The 21,684-nt window shown below is 38.5% G+C and overlaps 1 protein-coding gene and 1 long non-coding RNA gene across 2 annotated transcripts; both read left to right on the forward strand.

The window, feature by feature from the left end:
• The first annotated feature begins 712 nt into the window (after positions 1-712).
• On the forward strand, positions 713-3,003 carry LOC133442328 (uncharacterized). Its single transcript, XR_009782544.1, has 4 exons — positions 713-799; positions 1,018-1,098; positions 2,627-2,708; positions 2,915-3,003. It is a non-coding gene; the product is annotated as an uncharacterized LOC133442328 (long non-coding RNA).
• A 3,441-nt stretch (positions 3,004-6,444) lies between these two features.
• On the forward strand, positions 6,445-20,885 carry LOC133442516 (probable E3 ubiquitin-protein ligase HERC6). Its single transcript, XM_061720525.1, has 23 exons — positions 6,445-6,685; positions 9,820-9,976; positions 10,066-10,142; positions 10,544-10,771; positions 12,450-12,541; positions 12,647-12,774; positions 12,875-13,029; positions 13,181-13,236; positions 13,320-13,411; positions 13,560-13,619; positions 15,100-15,196; positions 15,303-15,483; positions 15,593-15,744; positions 16,004-16,123; positions 16,248-16,343; positions 16,472-16,654; positions 17,455-17,595; positions 17,723-17,889; positions 18,070-18,136; positions 18,251-18,321; positions 19,505-19,688; positions 20,127-20,229; positions 20,412-20,885. Exons 1-23 carry the CDS (start codon positions 6,445-6,447, stop codon positions 20,660-20,662), a joined length of 3,099 nt encoding a protein of 1,032 aa, XP_061576509.1. The 3' UTR covers positions 20,663-20,885.
• Positions 20,886-21,684: the final 799 nt, after the last annotated feature.

The raw sequence follows: 21,684 nt of genomic DNA on the forward strand, positions 1-21,684 counted from the left end.
CGTTTGAGATTTAATTTTCAAATCATGCCTCAGCAAATAGTTCACAATATTCAGTTTTAAATCTAAAATTTGAAAATTAAAATGCATTTGCAGAAATGCTTTTTCATTTTAAGAATGTAGCTGCATTATTTGAGTCAAAAATAAAATTGATAATATATAATCCGAATTGCATTTTAATTTTATTCTTTACGCTGCACATTTTATGTCATAATCAAAAAGAAAACAAAGAAGACATTGCTTTTTCTTTTTCATGCTCTGCCCGCAAAAAAGTGTACAATATTCAAAATGAATTCGCAATCCCAGCGGCGCAGGAGAGTGACGTCACGGCTTCTCCTGTTCTCCAGCTGCAGCCCAGAAACCCTGGAAAATGCTCACGTTTTTTAAGGTGACATCGTATTTTGCCGATTTCCCAAAGTCTGTTAGAAAAGGTCTGATTTCCTACAACTCTAACAGAGTTCTAGATGTCAACATGAGACACAGACAGCAGCGTTTCTCTACACGGAGCGCTGGTGCCGGGCTGACTCCTCCTATTCAGACACGTGTGTTTGTTTACAACCTATGGAGCACGAAATGCAAAGAGGAGCAACGTCGACCGACAAGGTACAGTAATATTACCGGATTTTGCCACTAAAATGACTTTACTAGCATTTTTGCTTGTTTTTAGCATAATGTTTGCATGTTGAGCATGTTATTTATTTATTCCAGCTTTTTACATAGACGAGTTGCATCAAGTCCAGGCAAGGGACACGCAGAAATTCTACCCCTGTCGTTGTCCAGCGTGACAGTCTGACCGTCAACGGTATTTTTTCATACAGTAAAGTTGTCACTTCTCAAAAGTACACTTCATTGCATGGTCAGATGTGATTATTATTGTTTTCTGAATTTGGAGAGCAGAGTTTGGCATACAGGGTGTTTAACCACTGACTGAGGAGCCAGAAAATGTTTTAGAGTCCAGGTACATTTTTATGGCTAAATATTTACTCTAATCTAAATTGTATGTTTTGGTCCTGGTTATAGCATGCATTTCCTGAAAATGACTGCTGAGGAGCAGCATGAGTCTCCAGATGAGGAGGAGATCAATTATTTGAGAAAAACAATGTAAGTGAATGTTTGTGAGTCTTTTTGTCTTGTTTTGTTTTACTCGTGTGTAATTGGCAAAGTATTCAAGGCACTTGCAATGTCAATGTCAATGTCAATTTTATTTATAAAGCACATTTAAAAACGACCGAGGTCGACCAAAGTGCTGTACAGCATACAAGAAAATAAAACACTACCAAAAGAAAAACACAGTACACAGTGTAGAAACAATAAAATCACTAACATACTAAAATGATCAATAAAATAGTAATAAAAAACATAACAGTACACATACAGTGCACAATCACTTCACACAGATGTGGGGAACTAAGTTGTCACACACTAAAAGCCAAAGAAAATAAATAAGTTTTCAAAGAAGACTTAAAAACCACTAGGGTCTGGGCAGATCTAACATTTAGTGGCAAACTATTCCACAGCTTAGGGCCGGCCACCGCAAAAGCTCGGTCACCTCTAGTTTTGAGCCTAGATTTCAGGTACGCTTCATTTTGTGGTTGATTCAAAATTAAATGTACCTGCGAATGCCTTGAATTGTTTGCCAGAAACACACTGAAGAAGGGGGATACGAAAACGTGTGACGATAAATATATATATATATATATATATATATATATTTTTTTTTTTTTTATTTATTTATTTTTTTTATTGTATTTTTATATTTTCAGCCACAAAAAGAGGGGTATACCTTAAATACATAGAACACAAACCCCCACAACTCAATTTCCAAAAAAAAAAGTCAAAGTCCATACATAAAACATATTTCATAGTGCTATAATCATGCCAAATATACTAACCAATAATTCTACTCAATGCACTAATTGAGAATACCAGATAGTACTACCCTATCTGTTCTATCAATGACTCTGAAATAATAATTAAATAGTTAAATAATATTCCTACCTACTTCTTGATGAAGGGGACTTATAAAAAAAAAAAAAAAAAAAAAAAAGTAGGAAACACTTAATGTCATTACTTTCTTATCCTAAGTTGGGGCTGGTCCGTTAAAGAACCAAAATGATATCCAAATATATACCCTCAAAACACAACGAAAACAAAACCAAAAAAACCTAACAAAACAAACAGACATAAACGGTGGGAAAACCCACTTAAAACAAACACGACAACAAAACAATACAAACCATTACACTCAGGTCTTATCATTGTCGCTATGCCTTACAATTACCTACGGATTTCTTAAAATCAAATTCTGTATGAGATTGCCATATTTTTAAAAAGTCTGAGGATTTGCCTTTCCTCTTGTAGTAAATATCATCAAGTGTGAGGAGCGTGAGAGTTCGTTCCACCAATGGGCTAATACTGGGGGTTTAGATTCTTTCCAATTTAAGGTTATACATTTCCTGGCTGCCAACATAGCAAGATAAATATATTTTTACACTTGGAATTGCTGTTCCTTTTATCCTTTTGAGCTATACTTTATTAGGAATTCAGCACACAGTTGAGTGCATTGTCTCCTATTTATTTTACTGGTGTGTAATTCCATTCTTATGTGTTTATGTATGCTCACGTGCAGCATTGACATCGATGATCCTGGTCAGAGGTTCAGGAAAAGGAGACGGCTCTGATGAGGAATATATTCCTCACCTTTGTTTATGGTATGCTTTACTTATTGGTTGTATATCAAGTATTTAGAAAATGTATAAAAGTACATATGTATTATGATATATACATATCATATACATATACTGTAATATGTATAGTACAGACTTTATTTGAAATGATAAAATACTATTAACACTATATGATATAAAAGTGAGTAATGTGACAGTAACAGAGCTGTTGTTTTTTTCTCAACTAACAGGACAACTTCAGACTTCGAGAACTTCCAAAATCACATCCTGATGTTTGCAGGAAAGCATTTTGGCTTTAGCCCACCTGTATACACAGTTCAGACATTGCTTGTAACACTTGGTTACAACCACCGCCTCCCTGCACGAAACCGTGATGGGACACAAGATGTAAGTTGTTGGGGTTTTTATATCATAGTTGTCTGACACCCCAATAGATTCTTAGCACTGTTACCATATCTCGTTGTGAAATTGTTTTAAATTATGTTGTTGTTTTTTCCCAAGTTACCGATGGTTCTACAATAAAAACATGAAGAGCTGAAGTGTGTATACCGGTACCCTGAAAGAGAAAAAGGACTATGGCTACTGTACATCCCTGAACTACAGAAGGCCACTCTTTCAAAGAGGCTTCAGAGTGGAAAGGGCCTTCCCAGGAGACAGAGTCTGAGGCCTGGAGATCCAAGGCCCCTGGGTCTGCTGCCATATCACAGCCACCTCCTACACATGGACTGGTAAAAACTAAGGTGTCACGTGGAGATGCAGGTCCTCGTGATGACAGCTAAAACTTTGATTGCCTGTTGTTATATCTGTCTCAATACTCGGGAGCAAAGCTCCAGGATTTCAGGACAGAGTAAAATAATTCACTGACATAATTTCTTGTTCATGTCTTGTCACAATCCCTAAATAAATGTAGCTGTAATTGCAAATGATCTGATTATCATAACCTATTTTCTCATAACTTCTCACTTGAATCAAAATCTCTGGGAGATTCTCTGCATTTGGTGTTTTTCACAATGAATATAATTCGGAATCGGAAAGATATATATTTTTTTTATTCTGTAAACAAGGACAGAACTCAACATTTCTGACTTGTACATAATAAAATGTATAAAAATAAAAACTATTTACATTGAAAGTGTAACCCAGCTAAAAACTGTTATTCACACCAGCCAGTGCAAAAGAAATCCGGTGTACTGGTTGTTTGGAAGATTACAGATAGGTTTCCTGACCCAAACTACACAGCTTGGGATGACAACCTGATTTCCTTCCGCATGCCGCAACTGTCTCAGCTCCACTCCAGGCTTCTGGTGGTCATCGTGGCGAAGATGTTGTTCCAGGCAGCCCGGGCCGGCCACAAAACCCCATCTTCTAATATAAAATACTGCATGTGTGCCATATGATTACTTATGCAGAGCTTCTCCAGGTCTGTGGGCATGTCCCTGCAGTTTGTGCAGATGCACCAGTGCAGCTGGGGTTCATCTGGACCACCTGGACTTGGACGCTCAAGTAACGCCATCACATCAAACACCAGGCCTGGCAGCCTGGTCACGACCTGCCCCAGAAAGGTTTTCATCTGGGGTGGAGTCAGGGCTGTGAGGTTATCCTACAACATAAAGCATTTATTTGATATTTTATGTTATTGTACGAGATTGCATTACGAGATTTCCTGGATGACATGAGTTATCTAACCCAGCTAACAAATAAATAAATGTTACGCCAGAGATTTGCCTTTGTAATTGTCTTTCCACAGCCAAACCTTATTTTTTGACCCTTAGAAACACGTCTACCTGCAAGTAATAAATTACCCTCTCGATTGTAAATGCAGTGATGTAAGTTAGATGTGATCTGCACACATCAAGCCAACATTTCTTTATAAAATAACATGCTCAACATGCAAACATTATGCTAAAAACAAGCGAAAATGCTAGTAAAGTCATTTTTGTGGCAAAATCCGGTAATATTACTGTACCTTGTCGGTCGACGTTGCTCCTCTTTGCATTTCGTGCTCCATAGGTTGTAAACAAACACACGTGTCTGAATAGGAGGAGTCAGCCCGGCACCAGCGCTCCGTGTAGAGAAACGCTGCTGTCTGTGTCTCATGTTGACATCTAGAACTCTGTTAGAGTTGTAGGAAATCAGACCTTTTCTAACAGACTTTGGGAAATCGGCAAAATACGATGTCACCTTAAAAAACGTGAGCATTTTCCAGGGTTTCTGGGCTGCAGCTGGAGAACAGGAGAAGCCGTGACGTCACTCTCCTGCGCCGCTGGGATTGCGAATTCATTTTGAATATTGTACACTTTTTTGCGGGCAGAGCATGAAAAAGAAAAAGCAATGTCTTCTTTGTTTTCTTTTTGATTATGACATAAAATGTGCAGCGTAAAGAATAAAATTAAAATGCAATTCGGATTATATATTATCAATTTTATTTTTGACTCAAATAATGCAGCTACATTCTTAAAATGAAAAAGCATTTCTGCAAATGCATTTTAATTTTCAAATTTTAGATTTAAAACTGAATATTGTGAACTATTTGCTGAGGCATGATTTGAAAATTAAATCTCAAACGTCTTTTTCTTTTTAATTTGAATTAAGTACAAGAATGAGCAGTGTTGAATACGAAAATTAAAATGCAATTCGGATTATATATTATCAATTTTAGTTTTGACTCAAATAATGCAGCTACATTCTTAAAATGAAAAAGCATTTCTGCAAATGCATTTTAATTTTCAAATTTTAGATTTAAAATTGAATATTGTGAACTATTTGCTGAGGCATGATTTGAAAATTAAATCTCAAACGTCTTTTTCTTTTTAATTTGAATTAAGTACAAGAATGAGCAGTGTTGAATACGAAAATTAAAATGCAATTCGGATTATATATTATCAATTTTATTTTTGACTCAAATAATGCAGCTACATTCTTAAAATGAAAAAGCATTTCTGCAAATGCATTTTAATTTTCAAATTTTAGATTTAAAATTGAATATTGTGAACTATTTGCTGAGGCATGATTTGAAAATTAAATCTCAAACGTCTTTTTCTTTTTAATTTGAATTAAGTACAAGAATAAGCAGTGTTGAATACGAAAATTAAAATGCAAATCGGATTATATATTATCAATTTCATTTTTGACTCAAATAATGCGGGCACATTCTTAAAATGAAAAAGCATTTCCGCAAATGCATTTTAATTTGAATATAGTCCCTCATATGCTTCCATAGGTTTCTGTTTCTGGAGAATGAGTCGTTCACTGAGATCCAGAAAACGAATTCTAACCTGCGCGTAAACATGTGCTGCCTCCAAATACCTTAGTTTACTCGGAAATTTAACACATGTTCATTGGTTGTTTTTTAACGTAGGAAAATGACAAGTAAATTGCAAAGAAAAACGTACTATAATGACCCCGTCACACATTTTAACTCTCGTAAAAGTCCCATGAACAATTAACATCCCTATAATCTACGATTTGATGTTTCAGTTATCAAATTAAGAAACATGTCCAACCGTCTTTGAAGGCAACATCCAGTAAAGTTGACAGCCGCCTCAAGGCTGATTTATGGTTCCGCGTTACCCCAATGCAGAGTCTACGGCAGAGTCTGCGGCGACGCCCACCGTGAGGCCGCGTCGCCGCGTCGCCGCGCACTTTACGCCGTTGGCGTCGCCGTACCCTACGGCGTAGGCTCTGCGTCGATTTAACGCGGAACCTTAATTGGGGCTTTAAATGACCGCAGTTTCAGATGCTGCGCTCAGTCTCTGGAAAGATGCAGGTGTACTGCTGGGGAGACATCTCCAGCTCCGGCTCCAGCTCCAGCTCCGGTGGACAGTCTGGTCCAGCTCTCAGCCCGGTGTCCTGGACTGTCCGCGGGGATTTAACGCACATCTGTTGCGGAGAGACGCACACTTTATTCCTCCACGCGGACGGAGCCGTGTTGTCATGCGGACACAACGCCAATAAGGGTCAACTCGGACGAAAGAAGAATAAAAATAAAAAACAAACGCCCGGTGAGCAAAGTTTATATTTCTACTTAAGTGACAACTTCTATTTACCGCATAAATATTAACACAAGTGTGAGAGTAGAGTTATTTTTTTCTTCTATTTTTTTTCTTTTTTTCTTCGAGACGAACTTTGTGTTTACGTGTTTATCTGCGTGTAGGTGATAACAATTTTGTTTATGAAACTTTAATCTCTTGACACATTTCTTCGGTTAAGTTTCAGTTTCGTTTCATCTTTGATCTCTCAAGCAACGAAAGTGAACCAGAACGGGAGAAATGAGTGTGTTTAAAATAGCTAAAATAGGAAAACATAATAATAATAAGACTACAGTACATGTATTTCTTTCTTTCTTGATGCATCGACATGTGAGTTGTTATTGGATATTATACTTACTGTAAAGGGTGATATGATTGGCACTCCGCCTTTTTATTATTTGTAATCATAATTACATCACACATGTAGGCTATTTATAGACCCAATGAACATAGGAAAAGACCGTCCTGTCATTTCTTTCTTCATATAATAAAAAGTGAGTCCCTGAATTAGTCATGCATCCTAAACACTGGATATGGACACTTCACAAAAGGAAGACACACCAGAATTACCTCACAATATACTAGGGCCATGTATTTTTCATATACCAGTAAGTCATATAAAATATCTTTGGTTCACTATTTGTGATCAATGTGCTGATTATGATTCTTGAAAAACAAAAACAAACAAAAGTCCAAAGCAGCACAATGAAGGTTATGTTGTTCATTTTAAAATATCAGTTCCAGTTTCATTTGGGTCAAGACTCCTGTCAGTACTGTAGAAAAAAAACACCCAAAGTAACTTTTGATTCCTGTCCCATTTTCCTCATGTGATAACTGTGTATTGCTTTATGACTATGTCACACTCACTATGTGTCATAGGCTACACCCTACACTCCTCTACGAAGTGTGCACTTGTTTTAAAGTGCACTTAAGTGTTAGAGTGCGCAGGTTGCAAACATGCAAAAATTGCAGAATTGGGACAATGCGGTTTACGTCATCGACTTGAGTTCAGGCATTCCTGTGTCCGGTGAAGAGATGGTCATTTTCTGATCTAAACATAATAAAATTTAAAGTAATTTCATCTGACCTTGTTGGAAAAAAAATAAGTAGTTAATGAGTTGATCCACACACACATTAAGATAAATGTATATTGGTTATTAGTAATTTATATGAGCCAGCTGTCTAATTTTAATTTTAAATGTAAATGTAAATTAGGTAACTGGTATGTGGTAAATTTTATGTTTTTATACTTTAGTTTTTATACATTTTAAATGTATTGTACAAGTGAAAACTTTAAATTGGCTGTTATAAAATTTGCAAATTTCCCCTCTGTGGGACTATTAAAGGATTATCTTATCTTATCTTATCTTATATGAATGATTTTTAAAAAGTTATGAAATTGTTTGCATAGAATGTCCGTAAACACCGCTGCACAAATTACGGTAATGTTTCATCAGATATTTATGCTTCTTCCCAAGTAACATAGCAAACCTTGATTGTATTTACACATATATAGCGTAAGAAAAGTTAAAATATTTCAACATTTACACTTAAATGCAAATTGTTTTGGCACAGTATCCACAGACGCAGCCATTTTTCTGCCGTTTTGGGCAGTACCACAAATAATCATGGGCAATATGCTTCGCCTAAGTCTGCATGGATGCAGGTTACGGCGAAGTGTGGATCAGTGGCGCATAGCGGCCGTGGCTAAAGACGGCTCTGGAGAGATTGGACACCCTATGCACTCATCATCTGGAACGTGCAAATGAGGGGCGCTAGGGTGGAAGTGCGAGTACTGGGACAGGGCCAGAGAGTCATAGAGTAATAGTAAACATCATGACAGAGATGACAAAGACACAAGAAAGTAATGATGGGAGAGCAAATGAGAGAGACTAAACAAGAGGCCAAACATGACTCAATCTTGGAGGGTGTAGTCAAAGAAACCCAATCACCTAATTACCTACAAGGGGATCCTCTGAGCTAAAAATTGCTAAAGTACTGTGACCCTGGACTGTAAAAATCAACGGGCGGTCCTTAGTCACGTGATCCCATAGGTTTCTGTAAAATAGTTTTAAAGCCTCTTCTTCTTCATATGAGGCGCAGCCATGTTCCGCCCCATATGAAGGAGGCGCATGGGAACACGCCCACCGTATATTAATCAAAGAGCTTTAGCGAACAGCTCCTATAGCCAATAACCACCGAAATATCTGCAGAGTTGATGTAAACAGCAGATTATCCCATTTGACTTGACAATGAAATAAAAAGATTACTGTTGTGTCCAGCCGACGCTGGGTTAATACATAAGATAAGATAAGATAAGATAAGATAAGATAAGATAAGATAAACCTTTAATAGTCCCACAGAGGGGAAATTTGCAACGGTTTACATTTACAATTTACATACGGTTGGTTCTGTCATTGAGCATGAGGATTATGGATGAGACAGTGAGAGTGGCACTTAATCGCAGGTCAGGCTTAATGTAAATAAAACTGACGCGGGTGGCAGGTTGTGGGTGGGATTTGTTGATGACTAGATGAGGATGTCCACGAGGTCCTCATCTCTAGAGCCGTAATAGAACCATAATCTGCGATTCACTGCTAAAAATAACGGACTGCAGCTTTGCAAGAAACAAAAAGTTGGTTCCTTAACAAACTGAAGAAGCTCAGTAAGAAGTTATTTGCAGTCAGCAACCACAACAGCAGGACTGGCAAAGGGAGTCTGATGGTTAAATTTTTGCAACACGATTTGGGGAAATCCCTTTGCAAATCCTGTTTTTATTCAGCATGGATCTGCTACAGGTGAAGTTAAGATGGCGTGTATTTTGAATTACGGTTTAAAATAACAACAACAGTGGAAGAATATTGTATGTGTATTTTTGGAAAAGTACTTGATGTTTTATAACTTTGTAAATAAGAACTGAAGAGATGGCAATAGCTTTTGGTAGCATGCTGATGTGTTCTTGTGTGTTTCTTAATCAGACCAGGATCAAGGTGATGTGATTATTATTTATTTATTTTTTCTTCAACTAGCAAAGTTCCAGTTTGCATCCAGTTCACATTCAGGTTTGCGTTTGTGTTCACTTCTCTCTCTGTGTTTCAATGTTTGAGGCCGTGTGGAGGGGCTCGGTGATGTGGTGGCCATATCTTGTGGTCAGGACCATAGTCTGGCCTTGTCTGCCTCTGGACATGTGTTCTCCTGGGGAAAGGGAGGGGATGGACAGCTGGGGATGCTTCTGGAGTCACAGAGCAGCAGCTTCAGGCCAAGGTAAGACCTCTCAGTCTATGGAAAATACAGAGATATGCACATGCTGTGTTTAAAACATTTCTATTTATTGTTGTCTCATTACCGAGCAGCCGGGTGCCCCTACCATTGTCCATACGAATAGTTCAGGTTGCTTGTGGAAACTCCCATTCCTTGGCTCTGACTACAGGTAAGACAATTAATATGCTAATGACAATTTTGTGTATTTGTATGGAGACTTTTTAAGGCTTGAATGTTTTTTTCTGGATATTTAATGTAACAATTAGCAATTGGATTTTATTTTTAATTTTGCTGCGTCAGTGGGCTACATCAAGGTTTTCAATCTCCTACAGGGACCATAAAGTCCAAAGTAGATGTCTTGTTCCATGAACTTACACATCAGTAATTTAACAACTGTAGAAACATCTATATAAAAGTGTAGAAAAATGAACTTGTGAGCAGTTAATCAGGTGAATAAACATGAATAATGGCACCACATGTTCCCACAGGGAGTGGATGTATGATAGAGAAGGTGTATTATATTATAAGTGTTTAAACATTTTATTGTGTGCTCTTCCTGCAACCTTACAGGAGGAGATGTGTTCTCATGGGGTTCAAACAGTCACGGTCAGCTGGGCCTGGGGAAGGAGGTGCCAGTTCAGCACAATCCTGCCCTGGTGTGCTCCCTCACTGGAGTACCAGTGACCCAGATCTCGGCTGGCGGGACCCACACTCTGTTCCTCACACTCTCCAGCCTGGTGTACTGCTGTGGAGCCAATAAGTGTGGCCAGCTGGGGCTCAACAGGGTGGATGAAAAAGGTGCGGTTATTTAGTCTTAACTCACACAGACTCTTTCACCCTAAAGTCTGCAGCTCACTGGTAATGTTCAGACTCATCTCTACCTGAAGCCAGAGAGAGAAACTTTTACCAAAGTTACAGGATTTTAAACCCTCAAAATCAGTTAAAAATCTGGGCGTGATTTTTGACTCTGAGCTCACTTTTATTCCTCATATTAAAAACATAACAAAGATAGGTTTTTACCATCTTAAGAACATAGCCAGAGTCCGCCCGTTTCTCTCTCAGGCCAGCACGGAGGTGCTAATGCATGCTTTTATCTCATGTCGTTTAGATTATTGTAATGCCCTGCTCTCTGGTCTTCCTAAAAAGAGTATTAAGAACCTACAATTATTACAGAATTCAGCCGCTCGCGTGCTGACGAGGACCAGAGGGCGGGAGCACATTACACCTGTTTTAAAATCACTGCATTGGCTCCCTGTGCGCTTCAGGATCGATTTTAAGGTTCTTTTACTGGTTTTTAAGTGTCTTAATGGTCTTGGGCCTTCTTATTTGTCTGCACTACTTTTACCCTATCGACCCTCACGGACCCTGAGGTCCTCCGGTGCTGGCCTTTTAACCATACCAAAAGTTAGAACTAGGACACACGGGGAGGCGGCATTCAGTTTTTATGGTCCCCGATTGTGGAACAGCCTCCCGGAGAACCTCAGGGCCGCAGAGACTGTTGATGTTTTTAAAAAGAAGATCTCTTTAATCAGGCTCATTTAATTCTTTTAAATTTCTTATGCTCACCCTTATTTTTATTGGATCTTACTGCTCTGTTTTATATTTAGTTTATCCTTTTTTATCATATTTTATTTTTGTTTAATCTCATGTTTTATCTAAATATTTTAGTCGTTATTTATGGTCTATTTTATACATTCTACTGTCTTATTCTTTTAGTTTTTAATGTCTTGCTTTCTAGACATACTTTTAGGATTTTATGTTATGTTATACTCTTTTAATGTATCTTATCCTGCTTTCTTGTAGCTTTTATCTCCAGTGTTTCCTCATGGGGAGCCTCCATGCTGGGAGTGACTCTGGCCTGCAGGGGGTCGTCCTGGGGGTGGTTCTGGCCTGGATGGTTGTGGAGCTCTGCACCACGGCTTCACCGCTGTGGTGTGGACTCCTCTATCCGTCCGGGCCGGGATGGTCTCTGTGGGCCCCCCCCCCCCTTGTAGCTGCGGGCTATGGGACCTCCTGGCGTGGACGGCTCCCTGTTACCGTTTCCTCACCTGGATCCTCTGTGCCTAGCCATGTCTGCACCGTGTGTCTGTGTGTGTGTGTCTGTGTGTATAACCTAGGTGAATTGTAGTGTGCTTGTGTCTGCGGGGAGGGGGGAGGGGGGCAGGGCATTAATAAGTTTTATGTTTATTTGTTTTATGTTAAGCACTTTGTGTTGCATTATTTGTATGAGAAGTGCTATATAAATAAAGTTTGATTTGATTTGATTTGATTTGAAGCACCTTCATTAAACCGATGCTTTCAAGAAGTTCAAACACACCAGTCTTGTGACAGTGTAAAAGTAATGCAGATTAGGCATAAAGTGCAGTAAACCTCAGACTTAACTCCCTGGTGAAATTCACTGAATTGCAAATAAGACATCAAAAACTCACTGTATGTTTCAGTATTAAAAAAAATAAATGTTTTTGACCTTCAACAGGCAGGTTCAACATCTGTATGGTACCTGCACTCAGACCTCTCGGAGTCTCCTTCATAAGTTGTGGAGAGTCACACACGGCTGTGTTAACAGAGGTACAGCGCTCACTGGTCTTCTTTTCATGTGATTAGCCCCCACTCATCTCTAAAAACTAGTTTTAGTTTGAGGCATCAACCAGCATACGATTCTGTGATTTCTAGAGCGGGGGTGTTTACACTTTTGGAGAGGGAAGCCATGGTCAACTCGGTCATAACTCCTCCACTAACGAAGTGAGACCCAGACTGGTTGATGGTCTGGGTGGACCTGTTTCCCAGATTGCATGTGGCAGGTAAAACTAACATTTATGTTTTATTTTTTCTCATTATATTCTTGAATACCAGTCATTTTCATTTATTTAGTTAAATTCCCTATTGCTTCTGGCCTCACAGGCATCACACGTTGGTTCTGAGCTCCTCTGGCCGGGTGTGGGCTTTCGGCAACGGTGACAAGGGTCAGATAGGGACTGGCCAGACAGGTGGAAGCCTGCGTCCCACTCCGGTTCAGCTCCCATGGATCTCTGACAGTACAACAGCTGTACCGAGCGGTATGTATGTGGTAGCACTGCGTTACAGGTGTTAGATTTCTTGATTCATACAGAATGGCTCCTTCCTAAAAAAAGAGAAAAAAGTCAAATGTCTGTTGTTATACTAGAAAAATAAAGTGGAAATCTCAAAGTTCTTGTTTGTGCTAAACAGACTTGAAAATATCAGCTGGGTGGAATACAAACTTCAGCCACTCCTCACCTGCAAAGGTAAGAACGAACAGTTTTCACAAATGTAAGCTACCGGTAAAAAGAAAACCAGTCTATCTGTAAACTTCTGACTTTCTTGTAAGAACTCAGATCACGGACAGATATGTGGACGACTCGATAAGAACAAACTGCAAGAATGGCTGACAATGAGCCACAGCAATGTGGAGGCAAGAAGGTAATATGCCATAGCTGTTGATTTCTTAAAATTATGTTGCTGCAGTGCAGACATATAATTAATGTTTAAATATTTATATTGACGTATTTGTTTTACGGCTGCAGTGTTTTAAAGGATCTCTCAATGCTTTTCCTTTTTTGTGCAACAGAGAAATAGAGTCCATATTTTTCACAAGTTCAAGTCTTGTTGCCAGTTTCACAAAAGCCAAGTAAGTCCCCTGTTCTGCTCTTCAAAGCTACGCTCGCACGTTCACACTGCAGGAATTAACCCTCAATTTAGATTTATCGCCAAGATCAGATTTTCTTTTTCTGTGGTTGTTCACATTACTATTGTAGATGCATATTATATCAGACTTAGTTGTGAACAGGCCTGTTTTGAAGTGACCCGCATGGGCATGTAGAAGAGGTGACGTAAACGCAGTACGTCAGGTGATGCACGTTTAAAGAAAGAAGCACGAGCAGGGAGCCTGTATGATTTCTTTTTAAAGTTTTTATGGACAAATTCAGGTTACCAAGGAGGGTAACATTTTTTAAATATTTGCAATGTGTGTGGAGCAGAGGTGTCAAAAGTATTCACATTCATTACTCAGGTAGAAGTATAGATACTAGAGTTTAAAAATACTCCTGTAGAAATTGAAGTATCAACTCAAGTTTTTTACTCAAGTAAAAGTATAACAGTACTGGTTTCAAAACTACTTAAAGTATAAAAGTAAAAGTAACGTAAGGGGGGAAAAAGCCATTAAGGACAAAAGCCATTGAAAATGAATGCATCTTAGTATAATGCAAATATATTAAAGAACCATATATGTGTACTATTGAGCATTAACATGTGTTTCAGAGAGCAGGAGATATGATGACTAGTTGACTATAAGTATTGTAATGGTGCAAAAAGTCAAACTTCAGAGGCATGTTATCATTTATCCTAACCTTTATTGGAATGTACATCCAAGTTTAGTTGCAGGAATCTGAGGGAACGGATGTAAGAACAAAACTGGACCAGAACATCTGAAACAACCACAACCAAATTCACTCTATCCGGATGGAGCAATTTAACTGGATAGTTTTTTTTTAAAGGCCGAAATGAAATAGAGTAACAAGGCTGTTTTTAAAATGTAAGTAGTAAAAAGTACAGATAATTGCGTGAAAATGTAAGGAGTAAAAGTAAAAAGTCGTCTGAAAAATAATTACTCCAGTGAAGTATAGATAACCAAAATTTCTACTTAAGTAAGGTAACAAAGTATTTGTACTTCGTTACTTGACACCTCTGGTGTGGAGCAATGGCTTCATTATCTGTAGAGAGATATGTGTGGATGAGGGATTGGAGGCACGAGTGGAGGACAGTGACGTGACCGGCTTCACTGAAGCATCCAAAAAATCCTGCCTGCGCAGAATTGTGACATTGATCTCATAGCAATGACGTCAAAGAAGGATGACATGTGACGTGAACGTTCAGATTGAACTTCCATTGGAGAAAATTTAATACGTATCCGATTTCACATATGAAAGTGACCCAGGTCTGATGTAAAACAATAATTTGATGAGCTGTTCAGACATCCAAGCAAAAAAAAAAAAAAAGATTCGGATACTTTTGCCTGCAGTGTAAACGTAGACGAAGTTATAGAGTCAGTCAAGTGTTGGCTGCTGCCACTCACTGCTTTGGTTTTAACACTTCTTTGCCCCTGAATTCAGTGAGGGTCCACTGGAAGCCGGTGCCTTAACGGTGGACCTTGATGCCGCAGGACGAGCTTTTGAGCAGCTGCTGGCAGTCCCATGGATCACACAATCAGTTAAGAATACATTATGTGAATAAACATGCAAATGGAAACTGACTCAAATCTGGTGCGGTAACTGGAATTTTGCTGTGAGGTTTAATAAAACGTCTTTCCATGCAGGTGAATTTAGGACATCTAATCCAGTTGCTCGTTGCTTCAGCAAAAGCCTTAACCTCCCCAGAGATCATTCTGATTTTACTGACATGTCCTCTCCTGCAAGAGGACTCCAACGTCATGAATGGAGTCATGTCTTTGGTTGTGGTTATAAACCAACTCCGTGAGAAGACTCTGGAAATGCTAAGTAAAAATTTCTTTTAGAGAACTTCACTTTTTGTTGAATGATTACATCATCATTTAATCACATCATCAGTATGTGTGATTTTGTGTTGTTGCCGGTTTTCTTTCTGTAGGAAACTGGTGGTCTTCTCTGTCAGACTCCATGCTGATGAGGCACATCATGGTCTTCAAAAATGCCCTGGTCTTCCTGCTAAGAAATGGCCTCTTGGCAACCCACACCCCAGGCATCAGATACCTGCTGGGGGTCCTCAAGATACTCTATAAAGTCAGTGCCGACTGATTCAGTTGTATCTTTGAATTTGGAGTCGAGCTATTGAATCCCTCATTGTCTTTGATCGCTACATTTTGCCAAATATTGACCAGCTTCCATCACAAGTTATTCAGTCTTATCTTGCTTCTGTTTATTGGTAGAAATGTGGACAGAGTTATCAAAAGCATGTATTTCTTATATGAAGGCATTGTTTCTGATTGTTTATCCTTTTATTTCTAATAAATATGTATGTGTACACTGCATTTCTTTTCAGGCAAACAAAGCTGGAAAGTCCTATAAAGTCCCACTGAGCACCTTTTACATCGAGAAAATCAATAGTGCCGTTGCACCGGAGGAGGACATAACATTTTGGTTGGCAATGACTAGAGTTGAGGTGAAAAAAACAAATGTAATTCCTGTAACATAAACAAGAACCTGTCTCTTTTTCTGTATAAGTTGAAATGTATTTCAGTATTTCATGTTGAAATTAGTTCTTGATAAATTATTTTTCCCCAAAGGATCACAAGGACTCAGCGATCATCTTTCACTACCCGTTCGCTTTCCCTCTGCTTTGCAAGGTTGCAGCTCTTAATTTCGTCATGAACAGAGCAATGGTAATGTACTTATAAACTAGGACATTATTCATTATGTCTCACTGACAATCCTGCACATTGCAATATGACTGGCTGCAATATATCACTGTTACTTTATAGAGAAGATTTTTTCTCTTTTTTAACAACAGGGCGGGCATTTAGCAGTTTTTCAGCAGGCTTTGGTCCAACCAAACAACTTCTCGACTGCTCCTTTGGACTCTGCTTCTTCTGTCCCGTTCTTCATGCTGACTCTGAGACGGACTCACTTGGTGGAGGATTCCTTCAGACAGCTTGCTGCGGCTGACCACTCTGTCTTTCACAAGCAGCTTTGGGTAAACATAACATGAAACGCCTTTGTGGAGCTACGTTGTGTATCTCTTAACTTCTCATCACTTCACTGTAGAGCAATTAAAACTCCAGCCAATTAGCTTTGCGCTTTGCACTTCAGTGCACACTATATTGGAGTAAATTAAACTGTATCCATCCGATGCATAATGAGTGAAGCAAAGAGAAATTAAGTTTAATTTTTAAAACAAATGTCCGACGTGCAGAGGCTAATTCTTGTTTGACATAGCTATCAAACTTGTTCTAATTCATAGTTCTTCATGTCATTTTTCTCATCTTTTGGTTGCAACACTTTACAGTGCCCTTACAGAAAGACTATTGTATTCAGTTTTGCACACTGCCCACGGGAGGAAAAATAAGCTTGTTTAATTTAGTTTAGTAATTTAGTTTGTCAGATTATTTTATGATTATAGATGGCTTCTCATTGTTAGAGCCAAGGTCCAAAATTAACCCTGAGTCTCACCGGCCAAGTGGAGATTTTTATTTTATTTTTTTGACAATTCTAAATAATTAAATATTTAAATGTCACATACAGTAGGCATTTTTTTCAGGATTGTGCCCACATGAATATTCTGGTACACAGTGTTGTGTGCGATATGTTACGCTGTAAAGGCTCTCATAATATCTTTGATACATTTATATTTCAGTGAATGGATTTACCTGTCAGGGTGGCTAGTAACCACCCAAGATTTACCTCATCTTTCAGCGGGTGATAATTTCAGACACTGATTAGTGGAGTAATTTCAAAATAATTCAGAATCATGAAAGATATTTTCTCTGGTCCTAGGTTCAGTTTGTGGATGACAGGCAGGTGATGAATGTGAATAAAGAGGACTTCTTTCTTTATGCGTTTGATGAGCTGATGGCTCCTGAATCTGGAATGTTCTTGTACAACGAGAGCCAGACTCTGGCCTGGTTTCCACCCAGGGTAAGACAGTTAATCCAAACAAAAACTAACTGGATATTTGTTCATGGGCATACTGTACGTACATTTTTCAACACTTTTCATGTGAACATTGTTGCTTAATTCAAATTGTTTATTCCTCATCAAACAGCCAAAGGTAGATGAGAAGAGGTACTTCCTGTTTGGCATTCTTTGTGGCCTTGCTCTTTACAACCGCAACATTGTGCACTTGCCGTTCCCACGAGCTCTCTTCAAAAAGCTGCTCCACGTCAAGCCGTCGCTCGATGACATGAAGGAGTTAGACCCCGTCCTGGCAGGGTAAGACTGAGTCTGAAATACATAACACAAGTGCTAAAGTAGGCCATACAACATATAAAATTTGCTTCACAATTACATCAGATGTAAATGTGCCCATACATGAATATTTTCATAGGTAGTCTTCGACTGACGTGTAGGTCATGAAAAAGCGTGATGGATCTCTACCAATTTTCTATTCAGGTCTTGGAGGTCCATCTTGGAGGACTGCAGTCCTGAACAAGTTGAAGAACTAATGTACCCTTACACAGTATGTTTATACAGTTTTTTGAATTATAGCTTTCTCTGATCAAATGATAAATGCTGTTGTATATTGGCATAATATTCAAGCGTTAATTGACTGCTCTCTCTCATTGTATCAAAGGTGGTCTGGGGTGGTGAGGAGGTTGAACTGGATCCAGACACTCCTGGAAAATTGGTTACTGGGTCAAATAGGTACATTTCTTTTTTTTCAAAACATGTAACACTATGTACAACAGTCGCCACAGTGTCCTTCATGACCTTTTCCCTTACCTCTACCAGCCTTTTGTCAATTAAGTGAACGCCAGATCCCCTGGTGTTCAATACACTTGTTCATAGATGCTAACGCTAACAATGCCAATGTTGCTAATGCCAACTCGGGGCCATCACATGGGAGAAACTTAGTTTGTAAGAGTTTTTCTAAAGCTTTTTCCTTGCTTGCATTTTCAATGCATTTTCAATGCATGCAAGGTAAATAATGGTCCGAATAACAGCAGGAGGAGGAGTTTGGCAGCTACGCTAGACATTACAGAGGATCCATAGATGAGTAACAGTGCTACATCATCTCCGTCGGAGGACATAGTCCCCCCGGAGGAAACATATTAATGTCATTGTATATATATATATATATATGTGTATATATATATATATATATATATTTATATATATATATATATATATATATATATATATATATATATATATATATATATATATATATATATATATATATATACACACACACATATATATATGTATATATATATATATATATATATATATATATATATATATATATATATATATATATATATATATATATATACACATATACAATAACATGAATTGTTTACCTGAGAAACCATATAATTTGCATGCCAAGTTGCTACAAAGCAACTCCGTATTTATAATTACATTTATATCACATTTATATAAGCAAATACCTCAACAGTTGTATTGACTATCTTTCAATGTCGATGATTTGTTTTCACCCAAAAAGGTTGAAAAAGGCTGAGCTATATTGCTTACAGGCAATTTACTGTGATGTTCTGTTCTCATCTGTAGACACTCACATGGGTGGACTGAAGCGAGAGCAAAATGAAACATTTAAACGTTAGGTGTTACATTTCTGGCCTTCCCCATCTGATATCCTTTTAACTTATTTGTTATTTCTGCATGTTTGTGTATGAAAAGCCTGGTTTTGCTACCATCCATCACAAGAACCTTGAATGCATGCACACAATGCATACACTGGTGTGTGTGTAATCAATATTTTCTGCAATAATGGCTTAATTCGTTCTGTGTGATCAGATCCACTCACACTTGCAGTGTTCAGCTAAGGGATAACTTTAGAATTGTAAATTATTTGTCTTAATAGGAAAGACTTTGTCTCTGCCTCGGTCAACTATGTCTTCAACAAATCCGTGGAGGGAGTGTTTGGAGCGTTCAAGAAAGGGTTTTTCAAAGTGTTTAACCTGGACGTGATGGAGATCTTCCAACCTGAGGAGTTACAAACAGTGATGCAGGGTGGAGAAAACTACGACTGGGAGGTGTTCAAGCAGGTATGCTGCAAATGCCAATAGGTTGTTTTTTTTTTAAGCTTAAAAATTAGAAATAGAATTATGTACTTTATAAATATAACATGTAAGACTACCTGCACAAAAAATTAAAAGAGCTACAGCAAGCGAAAGGCAGAAAGACTTTACTGGATCCTAAGTTTCCCTGACATGCAAAATACATTTTTAAAAAAGCTGGTGGTTCGGGTTCTAGTGCCTGTGGGCCTTTAATGGATCTCTTCCCTCACTCTCTCTGACCCATTTGATTACTGACACTACAGCAACAACAAGTGCATAAAGTATCCACATCATTCAGACTACATGACAGAATATGTGGCAAAATGACTTTCTTTTTTCTCTTGCTCTCATTCACATAATTGTTGTGATTATTAAGAGCCAAAATTGATGTTGAGATTATTATCTTTTTTTTTTTTTACTGAACAGAACACCGTTTATGAAGGTGACTACCACGCTGGCCATTCAAACATCATTACCTTTTGGGAGGTGTTTGAGAAACTGACAGCAGAGCAGAAGAAAAAGTTCTTTCGTAAGTTTTCACATGATTGCACTATATATCATGTGTAAATCTTTACTTTGAATCAGTTTAAGTCTTGTTTTTGTATAAACACATATACTATATATCCTACACATTTTCTTTTAATTCAACCCAACTGATTCCAAGTTACATTTAACCAGCTCATTCACTTGTATATTTGTTTTCGTCTTCAGTATTTCTGACGGGCTCCGAGCGAGTACCCATTCAGGGAATGCAGAGCGTCCAAATGAGAGTGGCTGCGTTGCCTGATGCCACTGAGAAACACTTGCCGGAAGCTCTGACCTGCCATCGTCTGCTACTGCTGCCCAACTACAGCAACCCCCTGGTGGAGAAGACGATGCAGACCAGGCTTCTCAAGGCTATTCATAACAGAGGCTTCTGGAAACAACTAGACCCACAGACTGAAACAGCATCTGCTTCTTAAAATCAGTCCAGCTGAGTTTTACTTAGTTTGAGGTTTTGATTTTTGTACTAGATATAGACACTTCCTTTTAAATCTTGGGTTGACAGTTCTAACTTAAACATGTAGAGGAATGTAGGTAATGTTTTGTAGTTCATTACAAATGAAACTGTATTATTTATGCAATGCCTGCATGTTCAATGTTTATATCTTGTTTCACAATAATTGTACAATTTGCCATCGTCACGATGTCCGGGGCCTGTACTACGAAGCAAATTCAACATACCCAGGATATCTTTTCCTTATCCAGATTCACTAACCCGGACAATTGCAATCACGCTAAGCGGTCACACGACGGTGGTTATCAACTCGGTATATCAACCCAGGTTTTTCCAATCTGGATATGAGCGCGTGCACATAAAAGGGGCGGTGTTTTCAGCGCATGACCAATCGCAAGCATGGAGAAGTCCGCTGTCAGAGCCGCTTATTTCAGTAGCGAAGAGCAAACAATAATTTTACGGAAATGTGATGAGTATAGGCATATAATACAGGCAAGAAGCAACACAGCTGCAGACAGCTGGCAAAAGATCGCTGACTGTATAAATGCGTAAGTTCATAGGGATATAAACATCACTGCCCCATCATTAGGGCATAAGTAGATCTGACTATAATTACAGTTGTCTATTCTGTTAAATGCATGTGTTGCTTAGATGTATTCGTATGGCGTGTATGACAATTGTAGCCTCATTCCTTCAGCTGCAACCCCAGCGGAGTGAAACGCACATGGGAGCAAATAAAAAATAAATATAAAAACATAATTCAAAGCGGTAAGTAGGCTCACTTTCATATCTTAGAAGTACAACAAGTACAAGGCTTTAGTGTTTCTATTACTCTCTGTTTTAGGATGATATCAGTATACAAAAGCACAATGAAATAGCATTGACATTACTTGCAGCAAACAGAAAAAAAAATGACAAGAAGAAGATCGGAGGGATCCTCTCACGATCCGCGCACCGAGCTCCACTGGATTCTCTTCGAAAGGGCAT

This window comes from Cololabis saira, chromosome 4 (assembly GCF_033807715.1).
Source record: "Cololabis saira isolate AMF1-May2022 chromosome 4, fColSai1.1, whole genome shotgun sequence".
Taxonomy (NCBI): domain Eukaryota; kingdom Metazoa; phylum Chordata; class Actinopteri; order Beloniformes; family Belonidae; genus Cololabis; species Cololabis saira.

Excerpts from the sequence above, each read along its gene's own strand:
- LOC133442516 (XM_061720525.1), top strand. The coding sequence starts at position 6,445 with ATGCAGGTGTACTGCTGGGGAGACATCTCCAGCTCCGGCTCCAGCTCC. Across the intron at positions 10,143-10,543 it reads TTCCTTGGCTCTGACTACAG|GAGGAGATGTGTTCTCATGG; the intron begins GTAAGACAATTA and ends GCAACCTTACAG. Across the intron at positions 13,620-15,099 it reads GCCAGTTTCACAAAAGCCAA|TGAGGGTCCACTGGAAGCCG; the intron begins GTAAGTCCCCTG and ends CCCTGAATTCAG.